Here is a 20,686-nt window from a genome sequence, read left to right on the forward strand (position 1 = left end):
GGACAAATATTTCCCATAGTGTAGCTTATTGATAATCACCACATCACGTGCCATTTCTCTGGACAAATTTATATACCTCTTAAAATATATAGGAGCTCAGTTCATTGTGTGCTGTTATTAATGTAATTATCCCAAAAAAAGTTCCTGTGTATTGTTTGTGGTGTGTGTAGAAAGTAATGCAAATATAATTTTTTTTTTTTTGGAGGAGTCTCACTCTGTCGCCCAGGTTGGAGTGCAGTGGCACAATCTTGGCTCACTGCAACCTCCACCTCCCAGGTTCAAGCAATTCTTCTGCCTCAGTCTCCCGAGAAGCTGGGATTACAGATGCACACCGCCACACTCGGCTAATTTTTTGTATTTTAGTAAAGTTGCCCGGGCTGGTCTCCAACTCCTGAGTTTAGGCAATCCACCCGCCTCGGCCTCCTAAAGTGCTGGGATTACAGGCGTGAGCCACCGTGCCTGGCCATAAACAGAAATTTTAGTTAAAACCAAACTAATTTACTTATCTTGTTAGATGATGAAAAAAATTATAGTGGAAGTTTCCTATCTTCTGTCTGCACATGTAATTGCAATATGAATGTAACATAATTTACATAAATTATATAACCCCTATACTCACTGACACCTATTAAATATATAGCCAGACACTGATTTGGCTTACCTCTGTGTCTCCAAATAACTGAGGCAAATACAAAAAAAGCCCAAGAAATAAAGTTACTCTTAAAATAGCTCAGTGAGCTTGTAAACTTCAGTCACATTTCCAATTTCTTTAATCACGCTAAGAAAAAATATTTTTTAGTTCTCATTCAATGATGTCCAATTATATACCACTAGCTACTAAAATTACAGCATTTCCAATGTTTTATATTTTATGTTAAATTGTTTTATATCTTAGCCATTTTTAAGCATCCAGTTCAGTGATACTGTCAAGTGATATCTTTTAAAAATTTCAAGTAGCATCCAAATAAAAGATTATCTGGTATTAATTGTTTGGTGATCTTAATGTACACGGTATGTAACTAAAGTTACCACAAACCTTTTTCTGGGAAACTGGCAGATTATAAACATAAAAAAATTATTTTGTTTCCTCTGTATTAGTCTTCATGGTTTTACTGTTTCAAAATTCAAAGTTACTTACAAGAAAAGGTCACTTTCATATTAGATTTGGCTTAATTAACTTATTCCACTGTCACTCATTCTTATCAGTAAAAAAAGGCTACTTATGACTAAAGATAATGTGTTCTAGAAAATAAAAGTTAAAGACTCTTTAAAAACAATATGAAAATATCAGTAGAACTAGATTATACCAAATTTATATATTCAGAAGAATGTGAATTTATGCCATTAGTTGATAAAGAGTTTATAAAGTTTTTTTCATTACTCTTGGTCACAAAATTATAGACAATTTCAAAATTCTAGACTGTTATTTGGTAGATTAAATAAACTATAATTAGCAAACATTTACGGAATGTTTGTCTAAAATGTTCCATCTCTGGGTAATAAACTTACCTGCAGTATTGTTTTATAAGGATTACATACATTTTAAGGTTTTTTCATCATTGAAAGCAGCAAGGTGCTACCTGATTCAACAACTTTGGGTAAGAATTTGCAAGGAAGGAGGAGGAAACAAGGGGAAAAAAGGGAACTGGGAAGAGATTTTGTTTTCTATAGTATGAAAGGATAATTCTTCATTAACAACAACAAAATCATACAAAAGCACGCTGCTAAAACTGTCATCAAAGTGCATCCCAAATTTCAACTGCAAAGTATCAGAAGTAATCATCAATCAGAAAACATACCCAAAATCATGAATATTGTATGAAAAACAAATAAGGGTAATTTTTTAAATGGAAGCACTAGCATCCCTTTCCTAATGATTCATTTACTATTTCTACATTCCATAAATTCTCATAATCAGAATAATTATAGTCCTCATAATATGCACAGAGTCAAAATTGGTTGTTACCGTCAATATCATAAATGAGATTTTAATTTTAACACACTAGAACACTAGTAGCATTAAAAAGCCAAGACCGAAAAGGTTACCAATTCTAATAGTAGCTTTTCCTTTGTGACCACTTCCTAGAATTATAGTTCTCTTTTTCTGTTTAGCAGTTTTGGATGGTTCCTTCACTGATGGAGAAGTTATCCACTGGTACTAAAAGAGAGAGAATAAACACTACATTTCAGTTACAGATCATTTATGAGGGTTAGATCTTGAATGGAAATTGTTAAGATATTCTAAGTTAATAAAAGGTTTGCAATCAGCAGTTCTGGGACCCAAAATTAAAGAATCGTATGGTATTTACAAAAACAGAAAAGACATTTGATTTGACTGTAAATTTAAGATGGCAGAAAAGTGCCTTAATAGTTTCATTTTATTAAAAACAGACAAAAAGCTGGGTACAGTGGTATATACCTAGAATCCTAGCTACCTAGGAAGCTGGGAAGGGGGAAGATCGCTTGAGCTCAGGAGTTTGAGGCCAGATTGGGCAATATAGTGAGATCCCAGAAGAAAAGCAATTAAATAAGAATTATTTCTAGAGAAATAAAACATGATATACCTCTGATTTAGCACTGCTTCCATTCTGAAGAACTTTTTTGATAACTGCTTTCATCATAGAATGATCTAAAGTAAAATAACAATTGAAATTATAGTAATTGTTTCCCAATGAGTGGCTATTCCCATTTAAAAACAAAAGCCAACTAATTATTGCTTTTCCCATGAAATTAAATATGAATTCCATATAATGTAATTATATATCTTTTCCCCCTTTGATTATTCTAACTTCTTCCTCAAAAACAAAATGAAGTATGCCAACAGGCATATTGTCCCTATGGCTAGTATTCTGGCAGCAGCAAAGATCAAATGTAAACACTTTGGAACTAAAATAGCTTTAGATACCTCTGAATAGGAAATCAAAAGCCTAGACACTGTCCAGATACTTAGATGCCTAAAAGGCACCAAATATACACAAATCAAAGTCATGATGCACTCCCAAAGCTGCTCTTCTCCACAGCCTCCTTTTCTCTATAAACAGTACCACCCAGTTGTATGCAAAATCATCTAGGACTTGAAAACAAAATTATTATTTCCTTTATACCCCACAAGTCTTGTTAGCTACACCCTGCTTCAACCACTTTTTTTTTTTTTTTTTTTTTTTTTTGAGACGGAGTCTTGCTCTGCCGCCCAGGCTGGAGTGCAGTGGCCGGATCTCAGCTCACTGCAAGCTCCGCCTCCCGGGTTTACGCCATTCTCCTGCCTCAGCCTCCCGGAGTAGCTGGGACTACAGGCGCCCGCTACCTCGCCTGGCTAGTTTTTGTATTTTTTAGTAGAGACGGGGTTTCACCGTGTTAGCCAGGATGGTCTCGATCTCCTGACCTCGTGATCCGCCCGTCTCGGCCTCCCAAAGTGCTGGGATTACAGGCTTGAGCCACCGCGCCGGGCCGCTTCAACCACTTTTTACCACCTCCAATCTTCCACCCTAAGCAAAGCCACAGCCATCTCTAACTTGGATCAGTGTGAGTCTCCTAACTGGTCTCCCTCTTTCCCTTTTATAGCCCCCTACAAGTATACTCTCCACACTAAGTCATCTGATTGAATTACTACTTGGAATATAACCCTTAGCAGCTCAAAAATCCTCCCATGGTTTTCAGCTCATTTAGAATTATCTAAGTTCTTACCGTGACCTTCAAACCTTACAAGTTCAGGCCCCTGGCTGGTTGTCTGATTTCGCAGCATACCAGGCTCTTCCTCACTCAGTGCTCCCACCATGTTGGCCTTCTTGCTTTTCCTTAAATACTCCATCCACCCTGCCACCTATGTACCTACATATTCACTGCTTCCTCATCACTGGAATGTACTTTATCTGCATCTTTCATGGCTTGTTCCTCTCCTAATCAGGTCTCTGCTCAAATGTCACGTTTTAGTGAAGCTGTCTCCTAACAAACCTATCTAATATAGTCCCACCTGTCCCCATTTGTCTTCTTACCTTAAGGTATTTTTGCACTTCCTACTGTCTAAATTACATTACCTATCTGAGTTCTGATATAACTCGCCCACTAGAATGTAAGCTCTAGGAGACCAAGACTTTGGCTGGTTTACTGCTACATGTTTAGTGCCTAAACCAGTATCTAGCAGATAGAAGTATTCAAAAATTACTTGTCAAATCAACAAATGAATGAAATACTATTTCCAAGAATTCAGAAGTTCTACAGGAAGAAAACAATGCACTTGGTGGAAGCAGATTTATTATCTAGGTTCACTTCTATTCAGAGTAGCAGCCAAGAGCAATGTAAGTATAACTCTTTTCATCAGTAAATTATCTACTAAAAACATAAGTGCAAGATTAGAAAAGAGTAAGATTAGGAAAGCAAACACATTATGTTTTTGAAACTGTCAATACATGAGAAATTATTTTTGTTTTGCTATTTGTTAGTCAGTAAAAAATATTGTAGTGACATACCAATGAGTGGATTTTTTCTTATATCCAGAACGACCAGAGTTGTATTGGTTTCAAGGGCCTCTAGCAAAGCCTTTGCTCCTTCATTGGTGAGGCCGCACTGTTGCAGGTCAAGAGCTTTCAATAAAAGACAAAGGGTCACTTGCTAATTCTATACAGATTTTTTTTTTTTTTTTTTTGAGATGGAGTCTCGCTCTGTTGCCCAGGCTGGAGTGCAGTGGTGCTATCTCAGCTCACTGCAAGCTCCGCCTCCCGCATTCACGCCATTCTCCTGCCTCAGCCTCTCGAGTAGCTGGGACTATAGGTGCCCACCACCACGCACAGCTGATTTTTTTGTATTTTTAGTAGAAACAGGGTTTCACCATGTTAGCCAGGACGGTCTCAATCTCCTGATCTCGTGATCCGCCCACCTCAGCCTCCCAAAGTGCTGAGATTACAGGCATGAGCCACCTCTCCCAGCCAATTCTATACAGATTTAACATACAGACAACTCCCACTTAATCATGCCTGGAAGACTCCTGCCCAAGACTACTCATGGCCAGTTTTCAATCTCGGGTATTGAAAAAATAAAAAATAGAAAACCACATGCACACACACAATACAAAAAAGAAACCCTCTTCTTAGATGTGCCATGATTACCTTCCCTTTAGTACCAATAAATTACCCAACATATTTTACGATTAGAGTTGAAAAATAACTCTATATAAAACATCACAGGATGAATATCTGTTCATAATTAATAAGAATGCTAGTGACAGTGTAAACCTCATAGGCAAAAACTGGGTGGAGCTCAGAAATTGCACTAGATTCATCATCAAATTCAAATTCAAACTCCAAGTGACTCTCAAAAAATGACATTAAAAAAGGGAAAAGAAAACAGAAAAATGTAGGAACTGTTAGTTTTAGAATAAAAATGACAAAGAAAGAACTCTAAGGGGATAGAAATAATGAATGCAAAGAATGTGTGAATAGAGATTATATACTAAAAACCTATCAGGAAAAAATGATGGTCACAAACTCTCCCTCACGTAAAAGGTCAAAGAACTAAACAAATGCTCAAGAATACTAGTAACACTGAGGCTGAACAATCTCCTCATTTAAACCCAAAAGGATTATCACAAAAGTACAGGTATAAAAAAAATTACATCAGAGCAAAAGCACCGTGTGTACCACTACATTAAAATAACTGAAGTCTTTCAAAACCTCATGTTATGGACTACATGTCTGTATTCCCCAAAAATGCATATTGAAACCCTAACCCCCAACAGGGTAGTAGTATTAGGAAGTGGGGCCTTTGAGAGGTACTTAGGTTTAGTTGAGGTCTTGAGAGTGGAGTCCTCATCATGGGATTAATGTCCTTACAAGAAAAAAAAAAGAGACTAGAGCTCTCTCTCACCACCATTTGAGGATACAAAAGCCTTCCATAAGCTAGGGAGAATGCCCTCACCTGACACCTATCTACTGGCATCTGGATCTTGGGCTTCCCAGCCTCCAGAACTGTGAGAAATGAATGCCTTCTCTTTAAGTCACCCAGAATATAATTGTTATATGCTTCTATAACAGAGTATCATAGAATATTCTATGAAGCCCTAATTAAGACACCACAAGACACACAGAAATAAGTCAGATATATGGATCTGATAGAATATGGTACAACCTTTACAAACTCTTGCTGCAGAAGAATGAGCATAGGATGCAATTATCCAACTAGCCAAATTAATAAAAATAGCCAGTAAATCTCACTAGTAAATCAAATGAATATAAACTAAAACAATTAAATGTGATCATGCTTCTATCAGATTGGTGAAGGTCACATTTTTAAAAAACCCTTAAAATGTGCAGACTCTGTTAACACAGCAACTCTCCTTCTAAGAATTTACCAGAAGGAAATAATAAGAGACACGGACAAGGACACGTATTAAAGTACTGTTTATAACAATGATAAATTGGAAATAGCTTATATATCTAATAGGAATGAATAAGCTAAGTGTACTATGGCATATTAACATAATGGAACTCTGAAGAGGCACTAAAAATGATATGGTAAATGTAAACTTATTGATTTAAGATATGCTATACTGAGTGAAAAAGTGATAAAAATTCACAGAGCAATCCCATTTGCATTAAAAAAGAAAAAGCAGGGAGTTCTCATTTCTGTAAAGTTTAAGGTTTTAAAATAGACACAATCCAGCATTTATGAGACTATAATATGGCACAGCATTTCTGGAAGGCAATTTGGTGACATGTATCAAAAGTCTTTAAGAAATACATTACACTGAGTTACTCAACTTTAGTAATTTATCCTACAGAAGTAACTTCAGGCTGGGCACAGTGGCTTGTGCCTGAAATCCAGTACTTTTGGGAGGCCAAGGCGAGAGAACTGCTTAAGCCCAGGAGTTTGAGACCAGCCTGGGCAACACAGCAAGACTATGTCTCCACAAAAATACAAAAATTAGCCTGGCATGGTGGTGTGCACCTGTAGTCCCAGTTACTCAGGAGGGTAAAGTGGGAGGATACTTGAGCCAGGAGTTTAAGGCTACAGTGTGGTATGATTACGCCACTATACTCCAGCCTGGGCAACAGAGAAAGACCCTGTCTCCAAAAAACAAAAGTAACTTCAATGGACACAGAGATGTATACATAAGGAGTTTACTACAGAGTTGTTTATAATAGGGGAAAAGCATAAACTGTCCAAATATCAAATAACAGGAAATTAAACTATTGTGCCTCAATGTAATAGACTACTACATGATACATCATTAAATAAAAAAAGCAGGGTTACAAAATGTTAAGTGCACTATAGTTCTGTTCTTGTAACTCTAAGCACACAAATATATGTGCAGGAAAAAACAATACTGAAAGTGTATACTTCAAAATGAACAGTTTATCTCTAAGCATTAAGATTATACGTAGTATTTTTTTTTGTTACTTGGTATCTTCTATAAAGAATATATGTAACTTTCATAAAGGCTTAAAAGCAAAATAAAACCTATGAGAAAAAAAGAGGCTTTTTAAAAAACCTTAGGACAACATTACTGTGCCAAGAGTGAAGCATATTTAATATCAAAAATTCAATATTTTCCATCTTACAAGTTCATTTAACTTACCTCTCAGCCATAAATCCTCACTGAGAGAGTCTGCAAAAGCACTAGCACCTAGGTCACCAATGAGTGTGTTGCAATTCAATGTGATACGTCTTAAGCCAGCCATACAGTCAAGATCAGGTCTCCTATAGCGAAGACTCTCAGCCCAGGTTTCTTCATGCCTTCTCATGGTCTGATACTTTAAAGATTTAATAAGATGAAATTAATACACTTGAATAAAGAGATAGGAACACTAAAAGGAACCAAGTACAGCTGATTACATCAGAGCTTTACACACACACCAGGTACATATGCCAGGTAGGTTAATCTGAGAGACTGATTAAATAGTAGATTTTGAGTAAGGAGCAGTGACCCAGATCCTAGTCTGCCACTGACTAGCTGTGTGACCCTAACCACTAATGACCTGTTACTGATTACTTTATGTAAACTGACAACTTAGTTAACTTCTTTTTTTTTTTTTTTTTTTGAGACGGGGTCTCGCTTTGTCGCCCGGGCTAGAGTGCAGTGACCGGATCTCAGCTCACTGCAAGCTCCACCTCCCAGGTTTACGCCATTCTCCTGCCTCAGCCTCCCGAGTAGCTGGGACTACAGGCATCCGCCACCTCGCCCGGCTAGTTTTTTGTATTTTTTAGTAGAGACGGGGTTTCACCGGGTTAGCCAGGATGGTCTCGATCTCCTGACCTCGTGATCCGCTCGTCTCGGCCTCCCAAAACTTAGTTAACTTCTAAGAATTTTATTTTCTTTACACGCCAAGTGAAGGTATTGGTTCTAAATTCTATCATTGCTGAGCCTCTAAACTATATCATTCTGTCCTGTAGTGGTCTCTAAACACTTGACTGGACATCCCACAAGTAAATATTACACATATATGTTATTTATTAATAAACTATATACAGGAAGTTCTACATACATATTTTATGTATATTACAAACCAAACAGAAACAACAGATTTTTTTTTAATGATATAAAAATATAGAGGTTAATATTTTCTTCTCCTAACCCAAGGGATCTCACATATTTCTTATGCACACCAAATTTAGAGGCCTAGAATATACAAAGCAAGGTTGATATGCCTTAGGAAATTGGTGGTTTGAGTTTTAACCACAGGTATTATCTTAAAGACATAATCACTTCTCTATATCCATAAAGTAAATTTTGGTAACAGGAACACTGATTTTAAGAGAAAAAAAATCTTATTACATTCTAAAACAACAGAAGATTCAAAGCTCCTATGACTCTGTCAAATGAAAACTGTGTCATTTGCTATTCATAATAACTGTATAAAAGCAATAAGGGGAAATAACAGCAAACACTTAGATAGCCAGGCACTATTTTATACACATTAGGTCATTAAATCCTAAGAATGATAGACACAGGTTTTCTTACTATACACATTTTACGGATAAGAAAAGTGGGGCACAGAGAGGTTAAGCAATTTGCCCATGGTCACAAGTTATTAAATGGGAGAGAGCTCGGGTTTTAACCTAGGCCATCTGGCTTCAGAATCCACATGTGTAACCATTATCTATCCCAGGGAGAGTGGGCTTATGCTGTAGAGGCCCCAAAGTAAACATTTTCAGCTCTGTGGGTCATATAGTTTCTTTTGCAGGGACTCAACTCTCCTAGTGTAGGGTGTAGCAATAGTTAATATGTAAACAAATGTGCATGACTAGGTTTCAAAACTTTATTTACAAAAACAGATGATAGGCTAGATTTGGTCCACAGGTCATAGTTTGACTACCCCTGGTCTATACTATCAAATTACTAAAAAGGCTTCATGTTACATTATTATGTAATTTTTTCCTAAATACAGTAGTAATAACCACTATAAAGTTAAGGCACCTTTAAAATTATTGTTTTACAAACCATATTTACAGAAAAACATAATTATTATGTTTTAGATATCCTATTTCTAAGATTAAGCATACTACTTTTACTAAATGGTAGAACTCCAGGCTGAAAATTGGTCATATTCTTTAAACAAAACTAAAACTGCAATCCCTGTATCAAAAGACAAAAATAACTGCTGCCTTGTATCAAAATATTAATGTGTGGCAACCATATAACACATTTTCATGAAAGTTGGAACATAAAGTTACCTTTAAGATCTTGGCCATGTGATCTGCTCCTTGCCATGTCAGATTACATCCTGTGAAGTTGACTGTCTTAAGAGTGATAGAGCTCTTTATACCTTGACAAATAACTAAAATGGAAAAAAAACCATATACAATAAGACGAAGAGTCTATACAACCTAGTCAATCTTGATTTATTTGTTCTTCTTCTATCTTTTCTATTTTATAGTTGTATTCTTAAAATCACAATCTACAATCTACCTAGGCAACTGATTGGTCCATTCTAAAATATGTCAGTAACAAAGTGTTACTCCAGTTTATTGCAATAGCTCAATTCTATTTAGATGCCAAAACTGAATAGACTGAATATTGCAACCTTACTCCCGACCACAGTACAGTTCTACATACTTTTTGAGACATCTGAAAGAAAAACATAAAAAACATAAAACTCTTCCTATTTTCATTTCCAACAGCAAACCTCAATCTGTTATCAACCAACAATTCAGTGTCAACTATAAACCCAGAATTTCATTAGGTGCTACACTAGAGCACCTAATGTACTAGAACAATAGAAGACAGAGGCCTTTAAACCCTCTGCTCCCTCAAATTGAAATGCAGGCTTCCTTACCCCTCCAGACCACTATTCCATACAATGAACACAGGTCAAGACTTCAAGATCCCAACCAACAGTCACCTTCTGTGATTATTTCCAACACCCCATCCCCTTCCCCGAGTCTGCCAGCCTTTTATATGCTCCCATACAGCACTTTGCCTATATTTCCTATTTTGGAACATACCACAGCACATTAAAATTGATTGTACACGTTTTAATTATTTAAAATAATGATGATTTTTCTCTTTACTTTTTTTTTCTTTTTAGACGGAGTCTTGCTCTATCGCCCAGGCTGCAGTGCAGTGGTGCGATCTCGGCTCACTGCAACCTCTGCCTCCTGGGTTCATGCCATTCTCCTGCCTCAGCCTCCCGAGTGGCTGGGACTACAGGCGCCTGCCACCACGCCCGGCTAATATTTTTTGTATTTTGTTAGTAGAGACGGGGTTTCACCATGTTAGCCAGGATGGTCTCGATCTCCTGACCTCGTGATCCACCTGCCTCGGCCTCCCAAAGTGCTGGGATTACAGGCGTGAGCCACTGTGCCCGGCCTCTTTACATCTTGCTATTTCCTTCCCATAAATATTTCTTGAAGAAAAACTCTAAAATATGAACAAACACAAAAAAACAGAGAATACCAGATGGTATATATCTGTGTGGTCTGTGGTTTAACACAAACTTAAGTAAAGTTAGTTTAGATTATATTCAGCATGCCAAGCTTTCATGGTAGACTTGAGACTGGACCAAGGTTTGAACAAGCACACGAGGCAGTAGTAAGAGAAAGGTACAGACGAGAATTAACATGGCATGTAGGGAAACATGAAACCGACCTGACCGGACAAGAGTTAAATGAAATTTAAACTCACTTTCTAAACCTCCATCTCCAATTGGACAATTTGCAAGAGACAGGTGCACCAAAGAAGTCGATTTATTCAATCCCTTTAATGAGGGGGAAAAGTTAAAAATGTTATTGAGGTTTTTTTTCCTCCAAAAGCAACTATCAAATGTCTACAGGCCAAATGAGACAAAGCTTACCTTTGCTAAAATAGTTAAATCCCTCTCTCTCAGAATTAGTCCATTTAGCTCCAGGTTCTTTAGCACACTTGATATACTTAAACAGCCTTTAAGAGCTTTACACAACTGGAAGGTCACATCTTTGTATCTTATCGCAGGAACACGACTTCTGCAAAATTTATTTATGTCAGAACCTAAAACAAAGATAAAGGAAAGTTAGTGACTTCAATCATACAATGTATCATTCAAAAACATTTGCTCTGTGCTAAGACATAGAAATGAGCCATGTCCTTAAAGTCTTCTTAAGGACAGACACATGTAAACTCAAGCCACATGAGATATATCAAACTACGTACATAGAGGTTCTCATGGAAGCAAAGAAGTTGCACTGAAAGGATGGCTTCAAGATAATCCTGAAGCTGAATCTAGAAAGATGAGAGCAACAACATGTGGTCAGAGTGGGTGATGCATTAACCAGAGGAAACAGCAAGAGCAAAGTCATCTAACCCTGACACCTGCCGGGCACTGGAAAACTGCAGGTGGATCTGACTAAAGCCCAGAGCTGTAGCAGGTAGAGTCAGAAATTTACAGAGAGGCAGGGAGAAGCAAGCCTGCGAGAGTTGACTTTTACCTCACAGGTGATGAGGACCAGGGCTACCACTGACACATTAAGGATACCCCTAGCAGGTCAGAAAAATGTACCTCACTGCTGGAGGACCAAAGAGATAAAGGACATGGGAAAAAGCTCCCTTTCCTCAAGACCAACCCCAGGAGGCTTAACAGAACACAGTTGGGATTTCAATGCCTCTGTGCAGAACACAAGCAACCAATACACACTAGTCCTGTGTGGGCATGCCACTTTAAGCATGTCTTTTCCTTTTAGAAAGATCACTTGAACCAAAGTAGGCAGATGAACTGAGAAAAACCAAGCTCAGGGGCAGCAAAACTAGCTAGGAGCTTCTGCAATAGTCCAAGCAAAATGTAATTAAGGATGGACAAGCAATATGTAGGAGGTTAAAATCTACAACCTAGACCCACTGGATGCAAGAGATAAAGAAGGTTCAGTGAAGACTATCTTGACAAGAATGATCTGTAATACCTTTTCCTTACATTCAGTGCAAAGTATTAGGCAAGATCTAGTAGGCTAGCGTTGACTATGAGGTCCCTCCCATCTTTAATTTCTTTTGGCTCCTGTTTTGTTTATTTTTTGTGGGGGGAGGGTCATGGACAGGGTTGCACTCTGTTACCCACACTGGAGTACAGTGGCAAAATCATGGCTCACTGCAGCCTCAACCTCCCAGGCTCAAGAGATCCACCAAGCCCAGCTAATATCTTTTACTTTTTGTAGAGACAGGGGTCTCACTATGTTGCCCAGGCCAGTGACAAACTCCTGGCCTCCCAAAGTGTTAGGATTAACAGTGTGAGCCACTGCACCTGACTTGGTTCCTGTTATTATTTTGGTTAAGTAAAGTCCATTCAGAGGTACAGAACAGTTCCTGCAGCTGAATGAGATATAGAGAATAATGTGACTTATTTTCAGAAGCAGATGTGTTGAACTGTCCTTGCAGAAGAGATGGTGCTAACTCCAGAGCCTAGAAAAGGGCCGAGCACACAAGTGGTCAGGTTGTTTTTAAATAAATCAACAACCATTTCCTCTCCCAGATCACACACCCTCCCTCTTTCTCTCAGCTTATAAACATATTCACGTCCATATCCACTTAAAAACACCTTTCAAACCTACAATTAGCTGGATCTTCTTTGTGGATAATCTAGGTCCCTCCCATGCCTTCAAATACCTGTCCTCCCACAAAGCCTAAATCTTGGGTCCAGATCTGCCTAGCAGACACATTTGGATGCCCCACAGACCCCTCTTAAAACATTAAGACAAATTGAGATCCTCTTCCCATTCCCAATCTCATTCAACTAAGCTGTGTGTCATGGAAAGATGCTGCTGTAAACTGTCACCCACACTTACTGCCCTCCTCTTCTAACTGGTCACCAGGCCCCATCCATTCTCTTAGATGTCTGAAATCCAACCCTTCTCTTTTTTTTTTTTCGGATACAGAGTTTTGCTCTTGTTGCCCAGGCTGGAGGGCAATGGTGCAATCTCAGCTCACTGCAACCTCCACCTTCTGGGTTCAAGCGATTCTCCTGCCTCAGCCTCCCAAGTAGCTGGGATTACAGGCGCCAGCCACCAAGCCCGGCTAATTTTTTTTTTTTTTTTTTTTTTAAAGTACAGATGGGATTTCATCGTGTTGGTCAGGGTGGTCTCAAACTCCTGACCTCAGGTGATCCACCTGCCTTGGCCTCCCAAAGTGCTGGGATTACAGGCATGAGCCACAGTGCCCAGCCCCAGCCCTTCTTCTCTATACCTTAATTTGGGCCATTAGATTACAACAATTCACCATCCTTCCAATTTTAATTTGCCTTCCACATGGAGGTTAGAGTGAGCTCCTCTAGAAATTCCATCTCATCATCGTACAGCGGTTTCCCAAAACCTTCAGGATAACCCATGACAGGACAAACAAGGACCCTCCCTGTTTCGCCGCCACAAGCTTTCCAGCCTCAACTCTCTCTGCTCTTTTTCAAACCCTAAATTCTAGTCCTGTACCTCAGCTCGCCATACTCTCTCCTAATTTCAAAACTTTCGCACAAACTGTTCCCTCCTGTTACCTAGCTAGCCTCTATAGGAAGCTGCCTCCATTATGCACAAAATGCTAAGTGCTCAAAGGAATAACAGCATTTTGTCATATATCCTGGTTGACCTAACATATTTTCCGAATAATCAGAGAGTCTGGATCCCTAATTATACCACCATACATTTACAAATGGCTTCTATTTGTAAAGCACTTTACAAACTTCTTATATACACCTTAAAAAAATGAAGACAGGCCGAGAGAGGTGGCTCACGCCTGTAATCCCAGCACTTTGGGAGGCCGAGGCGGGCGGATCGCCTGAGGTCAGGAGTTCGAGACCAGCCTGGCTAACATGCTGAAACCCCGTCTCTACTAAAAATACAAAAATTAGCCGGGTGTGATGGTGCGGGCCTGTAATCCCCGCTACTCGGGAGGCTGAGGCAGGAGAATCACTTGAACCCAAGAGGCGGAGGTGGTAGTGAGTTGACATACCGCCACTGCACTGGATCCAGCCTGGGCGACAGAGTGAAACTGTGTCTCAAAAAAAAAAAAAAAAAAAAAGCGAATGAAGACAAAGGCTGACATATATTAATTTCCTACCTGCTTAGTTCTCTATCAGGCAAATTAAAGTCATTCAATAAAATAGGTAACATCTGTCAAATGTTTAATGACGTCCCAAACTGTGCTAAGAGCTCTGCAGGCATCAGCAGGGCAGGGAATCCTTGCAAAGGCGCACATAACCTGGGTCTCGTTATTAAGCCCATGTTACGGATGAGCACACTGAAGCCCTAGAGACCTTAAGCCACTCACCTAGTTGGTGAGTTTCCAGGCCGCACACCCCGTCTATTGCACACACACCCCAGCAATGGACACCACCCACCTAAAAACCCACTTCACCGCACCGACAGAGGGGCCCTGGAGGCAGGAACTACAAACCTGTGTCCCCCAGCCAAGGCTGGAAGAAGCTCTTGATGGAGATCAAGGGTAGGTCTTTATTGATCTTGAGAGTGCTCAGCAGAGGCGCCCAGTCCACCCCGCGGAGGCGGTCGGCGTTGAAGTCCAGCACGCCCTCCCGGAGACAGGCGCGCACAGCGGGCAGCGGCACCGAGTCCTGCAGCGCGCACAGGTACTCGTAGTGCGAGAAGAAGTCCGCCGCACTGTCGCGGCGCAGCTTCACCGAGTCGATCATGGCCCGAGGGCGGCCTCGGGGGATGCCCGCCGCGAAGACGCCGCCCGCGCCCACCCAGGAACCCTGGGTCGCCGCCCGGCCGCTCCGGCACCCACTGCCAGGCGGTGGCGGCAGCCGCGCACCGGGCTCAGGAGCGGCTATTTGGTCGGAAGACGCAAGGCCGGAGCCCCACGCTAGGCCGGTCCCTCAACGCCCCGCTCCCGCGCTGCCTCCAGCCCCGCGGCCCAAGCAGTTGGCGCCCGCCTCTTTCTCCTCTGAGGCGCCGGGATTCAAGCCGGTGGGCGGTGCCGCGGAACGGTGCGCGAAGACGTCAACGTCCTCGCTGTGCGTAGGCACGCAGGCCCCGCCTCCTGAGAACGGGCGAGCTGGCAGCGACCCTAAATAGTGGTCAGGAGAATGTGAGGGTTTACGAAAGTGTTTACTGATCGATCCGAATAAAAGTGAAATGTGTGGTCGTGTGCGGTGGCCCACCTCTGTAATCCCAGCACTTTGGGAGGCCGAGGCGGGCGGATTACCTGAGATCAGGAGTTCGAGACCAGCCTGGCCAACATGGCGAAACCCCGTCTCAATTAAAAATACAAACATAAGCCGGGCATGGTGGCAGACGCCTGTAATCCCAGCTACTCGGGAGGCTGAGGAAGGAAAATCGCTGGAACCCGGGAGGCGGAGGCTGCAGTGAGACGAGATCGCGCCATTGCACTCCAGCCCAGGCGACAAGAGCGAAACTCCGTCTCAAAAAAAGAGAAGAAAAAGTGAAATGTGGATGTAACAACGCACTTTTAAAAAATAGTCTAAACATCTGAGGAATGTGTCTGTGTTTGCAGCGTCCAGCCAGCACAGAGATTGCTCTCAAGGGATGTAGGAACGACTGATTGAACGTGAACTGCGGTCATTAAATCTTTTACGTCTATGTTAATGTCTACAAATAAGCCTTAATTTCTGTAGTTTCTGCATATCTCACACGGCTCCTGGCAAATTGAAGAGTGTTTCATGAATTCAGGACTTTATTGTATTTGCTGTGAATCAGTTTGTTTTGTACTGACGATGATGTTGGCTAACTCCCTGATAACTAGTACTTATTTGAAATAATGTTCTCGGGATTATTTTAAGCACTGTTTAAGTATGAAATCATGTCATTCTCCTAACATCTCCTCAAGGAATATACTATTATATTCTACTTTACAAAAGGGGAAACTGAGAGACGGGAAAGTTAAGTGGAAGCAAAGTGGAAGAATCCAGATAATTTTATCCCATCGCTAGAGCAATGATATTCCTCTGGTAGAGCCTTAGACATGGTGTTTATTGCATTCCTCTTCCACCCACTGCATTCCGGATACTCCAACTTACTACCAACACACACACATGCACGCGCCTCTAAAATTCCGGAGATGTGGTCACCAATGATTTCTATGTGCTTCGTGCTCAAATCATAGTAAGTACTTGTATATTCATAAACCAGCTTAAGAAATGAAACATTACCATTCTTGTTGAGGAGCCTTGTTGTAACCACCCTCCCAATCACTACTACTCTCTAACTGACCCTGAGATAACTGCTCTTCTGAACTTAGTATTCATCATTGCAATGTATGTCTTTATATTTCTGCTACATATGTAAGTAAGCAGTATATAACATTCTATATTTTCTTTTCCTACTTTATTTATCGTTACCTTTACTAGGTCCATCCGTGTTGACATATAGAGATAATCATTTATTTTCCCTGTTGTGTATAGGAGTTACATGTAGAAACATACAGTAATGTGTCTGTTTTTCTGTTGATGGAAATTTAAATTGTGTCCAACTTTACGATTTCTTTGTTGCTCTATTCAGTTTCTTGCTAGTCTCCAGCACCAATTAATGTAGTGTCCCTACCTTCTTAAAGCTCCCTCTTCCCTGTTTCCCGTGAAGCCACCTGATTTTTTTTTTCTTTACCTCTCGAATTTCTTCTTCTCAGTCGCATTCTTGGGCTTATCTTGCTTACCCATGCTAAATGTTGCTGTTCGTCAGGTTTCTTTTTTTTTTTTCTTTTTTTTTTTTGAGACGGAGTGTCACTCTGTGGCCCAGGCTGGAGTGCAGTGGCCGGATCTCAGCTCACTGCAACCTCCGCCTCCCGGGTTCACATCATTCTCCTGCCTCAGTCTCCCGAGTAGCTGGGACTACAGGCGACCGCCACCTCGCCTGGCTAGTTTTTTGTATTTTTTAGTAGAGACGGGGTTTCACTGTGTTAGCCAGGATGGTCTCGATCTCCTGACCTCGTGATCCACCCGTTTCGGCCTCCCAAAGTGCTGGGATTACAGGTTTGAGCTACCGCACCCGGCCCCGTTCGTCAGGTTTCTACCCTCAGCTTTCACCCTTCTGACATTTTACAGTTTCTCTGGGTGTTCTTGTCTTCTGCTCCGCTGTAACTTCCCCACTCTAGACAGATGACTTCTAACACAGATAGTTCTCTTCCTCCATCAGATTGCCCCCTAGAAAGCCAAGATTTCTCATTGCCCTCAGGATCAGATCTTTATCACAAAGCTTGACATATAGGCTCCTTCATAATTTGACTACCTCTGTTGTCTCTCTCCTTGCTACATTCTTCCTGGCATGTCTTCTCTAGATACACAGAACTACTTGAAGTTTCTGATGTCCTATTGTTGCTGTCTGGGCCTTTTCATAGGCTGCTCCTTTATTTAGTGGGCTAACTTCCATTCTTTTCCCAGCCTTGGTTTGGGGCTTCCCTAAAAACCTGTTTCTCTCTAACCCTCATCTCTCCTCCCATGCTTGTTCAGTACCTCACTACTGTGCTCCCTGACACCCCGTAGCATAACACTTAGAACACCCAATGATAAGCATCTTTTTATATGGTTTTCCTTCCATAGTCTGTAAGCCCTTTAAAGGCAAGAAGCATGTCTCATTCGTGCTTACATTCCCTATGCCTAGCACAGTGTTGGCACAGGGGAAGTGCTGAATAATGACTAACTGTAGGAACATTTTTCCCTATTATCCCCACAAGCTGTTGTCAGCACCCTGTGGCCACTGCCTATGAATGCAGCTCAGAGAAGACTTCCTCACAGTAGTAATCATTTAACATATTCATTTAAAATTTATGTTTCCTGTGCTTACTTATTTTTAGGATGGCAAGATTTCCTTCAAGGACTTGCCTGATAATCTCAGAGTTCTCTGCCTCAGTTAAATTGCCACTTCATAGTTGCTTCAAAAAAAAAAGTGGCTTCAGTTCTCCTTTCAGCATCTGGTGGGTTCACCCACACGCTTCCTTGGACACCAAATGAAAACTGCCTCTCTGCAGCACCTCTGGGATTCTCTGACAAACCAGGCTCACACCTGGCCCAAGACAAAATGCCTTGGTTTCCTTGCAGGTGCATGACTTGGGAGGGACATTCTACTGGTATAAGAGATGAGCTCTCCTCCTTCAGGGGATCTGGTGAGTGTTTGAGTAGAATATAGCTAAATGGTATCATTTAAGCTCTTATTCGCTGTGCTCTACTCCCAGTCAATCCAGACAACGTTATACCCAGACTTCCTAGCTCACTTACCTTTCCATAAAACTGCAAGTTCGTCTGCTCATCTCTAACATTCATCCTCTTTGTGCTTGCCTCCAGAGCAGTGAGGTTTGATGGATCCAGGCACAGAGCAATGTCAACCTGGTCAGAAACATAAGCTGTCTTATTTTAGCGGACATGTGGTCCCCATTTCTTTTTCCCATTACCTTCCTTATGGCTACTCACAATGGCTGTTCCAATTCCTTCTCCTTCATTCTTTTCGTGTTGCCACTTGATATGGTTTGGCTGTGTCCCCACACAAATTTCACCTTGAATTGTAATAATCCCCACATGTCAAAGGCAAAGCCAGGTGGAAATAATTGAAGTATGGGGGTGGTTTCCCCCATATTGTCCTTGTGATAGTGAATAAGTCTCACGAGACCTGATGGTTTTATAAACTGGAGTTCCCCTGCACAAGCTCTCTTGCCTGGCGCCATGTGAGATATGCCTTTGCTTCTCCTTTGCCTTCTGCCATGATTGTGAGGCCTCCCCAGCCATGTGGAGCTGTGAGTCCATTAAATCTCTTTCCTTCATAAATTATCCAGTCTCAGTTATGTCTTTATTAGCAGCTTGAGAACAGATTAACACACCATGACACTTCATCTACATCCCTGCTCTGTCACCTGAACAGGACACCTCTTACTTCACCAGGGAAACAAGTTCCAAATGTAAACTTTCTTGTCTTCTTTCTCCTGACTTTAGCTGCCTTCCAATCCATGCTCCACACTGCAGCCGCCACCACCTCCTCTGAAGAGAAGAATATGTGGTTCTGGCTCATGAATCATGTAATGAACCCAGCCTAGACGCTGTTGGACACAAGTCTCCTCCACCCCTCTTCAGACATCAGATGAGTTTTAGGTACTTGTTTGGAAAGTTCTCTGGGTAACATAACATGCTGGTACTTGTAGTGCTCCTCGAAGTACTTTTCCGGGTGATAGATCTGCTGTGGGCCATCCTGCTGGCGCGCTGCAGGAAATGAAAGGCAAGCACTAAGAGGGGAAATGAAAGAGCGCACGAAGAGGGGGCGCAGAAGGCAACACGTCCCCGTCCGGCCAAGGCAACGATTGATTCGCAAGAGACTAACCGGATCCCGCATCTCTGTGGGTCCCCATAGACACATAGCAGATGAAGCAATCAGACAGGATTTTTATGCTCAGAGAGCTAATATGAGACCTGTCCTCAGTGGAGATGAGCATGTGTCCAGAGAGGGGCTTCAGCACTGTGCTCTCTCGCCTTCCCCAGTGCCTGTCCACATGGGAAAACGTAAAGGCAGAAAAGCTAACCAGCTGAATAATGGTGAGGAGACGACCTTTTTACTAGGGAAACTTGTAAATGCTTTGTGCACAAACCCAGGGCTCACGGAGGTATTCAACCAGGCGCTATCATTCAGTTTGCCAGGGTTGTACAGAGAGCACAAAAGCTGCACCTCAGCAGGTGTCACTGACATTGAACACACGGGAATGGGACTCCCTGCAGTTCTATACCACCAAACCTCACATCTCACACTAATGTCAGGGCAACTAGTGCGTGAGTCGGCGGGCACCTTCGGAGGGAAGAAGAGCCCTCAGCATCCTCATAGCCCAGCTTCCTCACAGCCCAGCTTCATGGACCACAGATTTCTTTAACATGGCATAAGCAAGTGGATGATTGTTCTAGATTGTCACTAGTTTTATGTCAAACCATATCACTGAAGTCCATTGAAAGCTCTCTTTCTAGCAACAAACACGCATGAAAAACATTTGCAGCTCTTGTTGCCTTTGGATATATGCATTCCCAGAATAAACTCCTTCCTATGAAACTAACCCTAGCACTTAGTCTGGGCAGAAAGGAATTCTAACTCCAGTACCTTTCAACATGTGGTTAAGAATATGCTAAAACTTAGACAGTCACATGCTGCATTATGACTTTTCAGCCAACAATGAATGGCAAATATGATGATTATAATGGAATTGAAAAAGTGTACAATCATGTGTTATGATTGTGTCTATGACATTACTGTACACTACTGTAGACTTTATAAACACTGTACACCTCACGTGTCTGTGGTGATGCTG

At 41.3% G+C, this 20,686-nt stretch overlaps 1 protein-coding gene across 9 annotated transcripts in view; it reads right to left on the reverse strand.

The window, feature by feature from the left end:
- CEP78 (centrosomal protein 78) overlaps positions 1–15,400 on the reverse strand; it is a 55,548-nt gene extending 40,148 nt beyond the window's left edge. For 3 of the 9 annotated variants that reach the window (XM_033237032.1, XM_033237033.1, XM_033237030.1), the window contains exons 1-8: positions 14,837–15,400; positions 11,286–11,458; positions 11,117–11,189; positions 9,667–9,770; positions 7,571–7,745; positions 4,467–4,580; positions 2,565–2,629; positions 2,047–2,158 (exon numbers count right to left, since the gene is read on the reverse strand). In XM_033237032.1, coding sequence (XP_033092923.1) covers positions 2,047–2,158; positions 2,565–2,629; positions 4,467–4,580; positions 7,571–7,745; positions 9,667–9,770; positions 11,117–11,189; positions 11,286–11,458; positions 14,837–15,089 — 1,069 coding nt within the window. In that variant the 5' untranslated portion in view covers positions 15,090–15,400. The remainder of the gene's footprint in view (positions 1–2,046; positions 2,159–2,564; positions 2,630–4,466; positions 4,581–7,570; positions 7,746–9,666; positions 9,771–11,116; positions 11,190–11,285; positions 11,459–14,836) is intronic. The other 6 variants (XM_033237034.1, XM_033237029.1, XM_033237027.1 and 3 more) reach the window with 3 other exon arrangements.
- Between the last annotated feature and the right edge of the window lie 5,286 nt (positions 15,401–20,686).

This window comes from Trachypithecus francoisi, unplaced genomic scaffold (assembly GCF_009764315.1).
Source record: "Trachypithecus francoisi isolate TF-2019V2 unplaced genomic scaffold, Tfra_2.0 Lachesis_group16, whole genome shotgun sequence".
Classification (NCBI taxonomy): domain Eukaryota; kingdom Metazoa; phylum Chordata; class Mammalia; order Primates; family Cercopithecidae; genus Trachypithecus; species Trachypithecus francoisi.